At 35.3% G+C, this 6,899-nt stretch overlaps 2 protein-coding genes across 2 annotated transcripts; both read right to left on the bottom strand.

Annotated features, from left to right (window-relative positions):
- Positions 1-2,489: 2,489 nt before the first annotated feature.
- Positions 2,490-3,536, bottom strand: LOC123662695. The gene has a single exon (XM_045597499.1). The coding sequence runs from the start codon at positions 3,534-3,536 to the stop codon at positions 2,490-2,492; it is 1,047 nt and encodes a 348-aa protein (XP_045453455.1).
- A 191-nt stretch (positions 3,537-3,727) lies between these two features.
- On the bottom strand, positions 3,728-6,052 carry LOC123662696. The gene has a single exon (XM_045597500.1). The coding sequence runs from the start codon at positions 6,050-6,052 to the stop codon at positions 3,728-3,730; it is 2,325 nt and encodes a 774-aa protein (XP_045453456.1).
- Positions 6,053-6,899: the final 847 nt, after the last annotated feature.

Below are 6,899 nucleotides of genomic sequence, written 5' to 3' on the forward strand. Positions count from 1 at the left end.
CAACGCGTAAGTATACGCACATACAAACATAAGTACGCACAAAAACCAATCAAGAAAATTATAATTACAGTTACCATATATTATAAAAAGGAGCACTATAAAATTTCTACATAATAGATATAAGGCGCCAAAGTGTATGCAAAAACAGAAAACAATGCAAACAATAGCAACAACAATATGCCGTAATATATTATGTATGTAAACATGTGCCAGTAAGCTATAAAAAATACAAGTAGCTCTTAAACAATCTTTTTTAAATCGCTCTCTCGTCCTATATGTAACACTGCACTAGTACTTGACCGTCTAACCATTATACTACAATTTTTGATCCAAACGAACTCATAGTTTTTTTCCTTGGCAATTCTTTTAACAGACTGTAATAGGGCTTTGTTTACACTTGTCAGGTGATCATTGAAATAAATGGAATTACTATTTCCAATAAAACCCAAGTCGCTACATTTCAGATTTAATTTCCGTACCTGAGACAAAAAATCATCCTTTTTCCAACGACATAAGAATTTGACAATTATAGGTTTAGTCTTTTTCATATCCTTATTTTTCGATGCAACTCTTGTTACAAAATCGATATCCGTATTAGGATTAAATTTACATTTAGTTTTTTCTGATATATCCTGTAAGATGGAAAGCAGGTTCTCATTTTGTTTCTCAGGAATGCCATCTTATATACTATTTATTTTTATATATATTATTGTATTATAAGATTGTAGGATCCACTTTGTTTTTAATTTTTGTTTTGCCTTTTTGATGATCCTACTCTGTTTTGTTTTAAAATCTCCTCTACCCCAATGTTGTCTGGAAGAAATCGCTTACCTAGCGATAAGACCGCCTTTGTGCATAATATTATTTTGTAAGTTTTATTTCTAAAGATACCTATCTTAGCTTGTAATGTGCACAATAACATATATTTCTTCTTCTTCTTCTTCTTCACTTAGTGTGACGGCAAAATTGATATTTGCTGACACAAATTAAAAACAAAAAATATATTTTTCTGTTCCCAATATTTTAAATAACCGAGCCGCTACTATAAAAGTTTCTAAACAATATCTTTTAAAAGTATTTTATATAAAATGTATGTATATAAACATAGCTTTAAAGCTGGCTTTTAAACATAGCTTTAACGTTTTATGAACTGAAACCACTATATGAACTGAAATTACTACTAGTCTACCCCGTATAAACTTACTAACATAATATGAAGAACTTGCTTGCATAAACATGCATAGGATTTAAATCGAATTTATTTATAATCCAAAAACTGTCACAATTAGTAATATGAGTTGTTAGTACTAAATAACTTTATATTTTGACAGAATTAAGTAAACAAAATAAATGTATGTATAAAATAATATCTCGCCTGTTGAAAATAATATAACTAGATAGTGGATCGATTAATTTATTATGTTTCCATTTCACGTTGTATTAGACCGGTCTAGACGTAGTAACGTATGAAATAAAACATTTGGAATCATCCCCAATAGCGGCCTACATAGTAGGAAAATTTTCTAACTTTAGACCGTATTTCTGCATAAAACTCTCAATAAAAATGATATATTCCGTTCAGTTTTATAGTGGCTATCTCGAGTTTTCATAGCGTCTACAAATTCGACATAACAGATGTTAAACCATATGTTACCTCATACAAGATTGTATAGATTGAAAAACTAATGTATAAATTTGTGTTGATGGTCACGAGTTGCTTAAAATAAATTGTTATTCATTCATTAAAACAAACATTGCCGCTAGTAGCCCCGAGTGTTTTTCAGTTGAACATTATTGTTGAAAAATTGAAAACGAATAGTGAAACTACTATTTTAGTGGCATCAAAAAACAAAGCGCAATTTTTCTTTTCGATTCGAAAGGAAAGTTCTTATTTGGTTAACCTTGAATTTAAACTGAACTACTACAGCAGGTGGTAATTATCTATTGTCTGTAGTTTTAATAAAATAATAATTATTAAAAGAAAACAAGATTTGTAGCTTAGACAATATTAAACACATTATCGACATCTGGATTGTAATAAACTGTTTTCCTTATTGAACGCGGAAAAGCATATAAACAGCTAAAAATTTTTTTATCGCCATTAGTAATCATATTAAATGCTGTAAATGTTGCTAAAAAGGCATTTAAAATCAACATTTAGTGTAAAATGAGGTGATATTTTTACTTGCTTGCTTTTATAAATCGGAAAATATACCTATCTAATTTACATGTTATTACTTGAACAAAAAATGTAATTTATATATTGAGCAAGGGTCAGCGGAGACTGACACAATTTAAACTTATATTTAACAAAGAAGTAGGCACGTTGTTTGGGAGGTTGACTTCAATAAAAATGTAGCATTTCTTCTTAAATTAACTTTAATTAATTTTAGATAACGTATATACAAACTTTTACCAATGATTGAACATATGATTATATAGACTAACTTATTGTCGGTAATAATGTGAATGCGTCTGACTTGACGTTTCTAATTTTCCAAGCTACCCGCAGTCGCCGGCGCGGTGGGGGAAGGTTCCGTTGAATTCTTAACATGCCCCCCGGCGTTGAAAGGCTTGTCTTTCAACCCTTCGTCGTTGACTGGTAACGGGCAGATACGGTTAAAGCCTCTGCGAATCACCCCGCGTGCGGTTTTAACGTCTGCGACCCTGACGCACCCATCAGTTCCAGGATACACCTCAACAATGCGTCCCAAACGCCACTTCATAGGCGGAAGACCTTCTTCTTTAATCAGGACTAAAGCTCCCTTTTGTAATTGCTGTCCCTTAGAGGTGCGCCATTTAGTGCGTTGCTGAAGTTCAGCAATGTATTCTTTGTGCCACCTGGCCCAGAAGTGTTGACGTAGCTGCTCGAGTCTTTCATATTGCGTCAGCCTATTTGTGTTGACATTTACAAGCGCAGGTGTAGGCAAAGCGGTCATCGGTCGTCCTACCAAGAAGTGCCCTGGAGTCAATGGCGTCAAGTCCGTTGGGTCAGTCGACAGCTGTGTCAGGGGACGTGAATTGAGTATCGCCTCAATTTGGACTAGGACAGTGTAAAGGTCCTCAAAAACTAAATGAGCGTTCCCTAACACACGATGCAAATGTGATTTTAAACATTTAATGTTTGCTTCCCAAAAACCAGCCATATGAGCAGCGTATGCTGGTATGAATTTAAAGTCTATTCTCTCATTTGACATTTCACGTACAATAGAACTTGCGTTTTGGTTGAGGAACTTATAAAGTTCATTTCGGGCACCGACGAATTGAGTTCCATTATCAGAAAATATGGTAGCTGGTCTCGAGCACCTACCAATGAAGCGATTTAGCGTGGCTAAGAAAGAGTCTGTACTTAAGGAGCTAACGAGTTCGAGATGAATGCATTTGGTGGCGAAGCAGATAAATATGGCAATGTACACTTTTTCGGTCTTGCTACCGCGACCTCTTTTATTAAGTGCTATTAGGGGACCCGCATAGTCCATTCCTGTAGTATAAAACGGGTAGCCAGGCTGGAGGCGCTGCTCAGGTAAATTGCCCATTATTGGACGGGCTATTTGTGCATTTAGACGGAAGCAACGTAAACATTTATGTACCATGAATCGGGCCAGATTGCGACCCCCGATGGGCCAAAACTCTTCTCGAATTGAAGCAAGCAAAAGTTGAGGCCCTGCATGCATTAAACGTAAATGTTCATACTGAAATATTAGTTTGGTTAAAATGTGTTTCGACGTTAGCATGAGTGGATGCTTTCATCACGCAGGACGCCGTGATGTGGCATGAAGTATGAATTTTCATGAGGAGCATCGATGTCACTTAAAGCCATGTGACATAACGATAAATACTCCTTCATAAAATCGACGTACATGGCCCTCAATACGGGCTGCTTTGCGAGTCGACGCTCTAGTGCTAGGAAGCACGCCTTAGCGCGTTCAAATGATTGGCCAAGTTCAGATTCATTTCCTTTTAGAGGAATACCTACTGAAAATCTACTGTTTTGTACGAAGCGTGCTTCGCATAATTCTTCTTCATCGGTATACAATATCGATTTTTTAGTGGAAGGAACTTCTTCGATTGTCCAGAACTTGGCCAACTGATCTTGGATTTCATCAAACTTGCTAAAGTTGCATGAAATCTTATTTGACATTTGTTGTCCAGTGGGTCCGGAAATAATGTACCCGAACTTCGTCTCTTGCAACACCGGACAGTTTTTGCCTAAGCTTATTTTGTTTGCGCATAGCAAGTCCCAGAATATGTCTGCGCCGAGCAATATATCGTAGCTTGACGGACTAAAGTATTCTGGGTCTGCGAGTTGAATACCCGAAGGAATGTTTAATGTGCCTACATTAAAGACTTCATTTTTAGTTGAAGTTATGTTTGGCAATACCAGGAATGTGATGTTAGTTTTAAATGAGTTTACTCTAGACTGTATTATTGCATCGCATCGTTTGTTGACTACCGAGACCAGGTCGTTGATGCCAGCTACAGTGGACATGGTATCCTTATGGTTCAGGCCTAATGTTTTAAGGAGTGACTCCGTCATGAAAGATGCCTGACTCCCGGAATCGAGAATGGCTCGGACTTCATGAGGTCTACCATGGATGTCAAAAATATTAATTAATGCCGTGGCAAGAAGAACCCGGCCGTACTGCTTGTTGATTGCTGACATGTTCTTGACAACATCATCAGTTGACTTCAGCACCGGCTGGGTTGGCTGCCCCGCTGATGTAGGTGCCAGCAGCGCTGATGTTCTTGGAGCTGTCGTGTCATGTGCTGCATTATTTAGGCCATCGTCCCTATGTAGCAAAGTGTTATGCATGCTGCCGCACTTCCGACAAGGACCTAACCTACACACACGCAAGTTATGCCCTGCTCTTAAACAATTACTGCACAATTTCATTCGCCTAACAAACTGTTCCCTACCAGTAATGCTCATTTGCGCGAATTCATTACATAAATATAAGGGGTGCTCCGATTTACAAAGATGACATTTGTGTTTTTTATAACCAGGTTGCACCACTGTAGCTAAGCCTCGAACATGCCTACTTGTACCCTTCGATAACGACTCGTGTCTGTTGTTGCTTGTGTTGTTACTTAATTCGATGGTTTCCAATACATCTGCCCTATTTTTAAGGAAATTTGTGAATATTTCTAATGTTAGTTTTGTGTGTGTAACTTTGTGCTCCTCCCATTCACGAAGCGTACGTGCATCTAATTTTGTTGCCATGATGTATATAATTAATGTGTCCCAACTGGTTACGGGTTCCCCTAAAATTTCTAATGCTCGTAGGTTTTTATTGCATGCATCTAAAACCCTACGTATGGATGAAGCAGATTCCTTTTTTATCACCTCTTCATCAAAAATAGCCTTAACGTGATTTTGCACTAACAGCCTAGTATTATCAAACCGATCGCATAAAGACTTCCACGCTAAAGTATAGTTGGACGCAGAAAATTCCAACGCGCGAATGACCTGAGCAGCGCTGCCTTCCAGGGAAGCCCGTAAATAATGGAATTTTTGTATGTCACTAATTGCTGTATTCGAATGGATGAGAGATGTGTAAACGTCGCGGAACTCAAGCCAGGTTTCAAATTCGCCACTGTATTTAGGAATTTGGATGGTGGGTAGTTTAACATTTGCAATGCCCTTCTTTATCTGCTTCACCGTTTCACCATCCTCGTTATCGCTGGCTGAGGAAAAGCAAGTCTCAGAACTACTATGGGTATATTTACGATGACGTCTATGTGTATGTTTATGTTTACCACATAACTGTTGGGCCCTAGCCATCGCGGAATAATATTGAGATTCAAAATCTGACCTTTGTACCGCATGTGTCTGAACTTCCTCCTCCGAGACAGCCAGACACTCGATGCTCGTTTGTGTTTCCTGGAAATCCGCAAACATCGCTTCAATGTTAGCCATTCGCAACTTTAATTCCAAAATCTCCACTTGACTGCAACATACAACATCTTTATATGTATCAATGTACGTGAGAAATTTCGTTAAACGACCCTTATAAGTTCCTCGTTTCTTTACTAACTCGTTCATAGTACCCATCGTAAAATATACAATCAAAATTCAATAAATTATTCGTTAAATTCAAAATTCAATAAATTATTATTATATTAAATAAATCAATAATTATTCACAAAACAACAAATATAAGTATTTACTTAAACTATCGTTTCAATAGCAAGTAAATGTAGTTATTGAAATTTAATATATTAAATAAATCAATAATTATTCACAAAACAACAAATATAAGTATTTACTTAAAGTATCGTTTCAATAGCAAGTAAATGTAGTGATTGAAATTTAATGGAAATATACAGAATGATTCAATAAATTACAATAAGCAACGAAAATATTACTATACTATTAGTTTTATATTTTATCCAATTAATTTATTACTACCTACACATTGATTTATAAAAAAAAACCTTTTTATAAATCAATGTACCTACAAAAAATTACGTTGATTCGATTGAATAGAATTGATTAATAATTAATTAATCTTTGTTCTATCTGATTCGCACCAGTCGAATGAGATAAACCAAAGAATTAAAAAATTTATTTACGCAAATTACGAAAGAAAAAATTAATAAAATTTTAAAATGTATATTAAATTTATAGAATATTAAATATTAAATACTAAATATTAAATTTTATAAACATTAAATTTATAATTATTTATTACGCTAATTATATAAACATTAAATGATACAAAAGTCAATCAAATGAGTGAATAGAATTCTTGAATATTAATTTAACTTATTTAATCTTTTACTTATTCTAAATCCAATCGAATTAATAAGCCCATTAACATAAATTACATCCGAGCACTAAAATAATTAATTAGGAATTGTATAAAAGAAACTTGTAAATACCTACAACGGTGAACAAA

The sequence above is a fragment of the Melitaea cinxia genome, chromosome 19 (genome assembly GCF_905220565.1).
Source record: "Melitaea cinxia chromosome 19, ilMelCinx1.1, whole genome shotgun sequence".
Lineage (NCBI taxonomy): Eukaryota > Metazoa > Arthropoda > Insecta > Lepidoptera > Nymphalidae > Melitaea > Melitaea cinxia.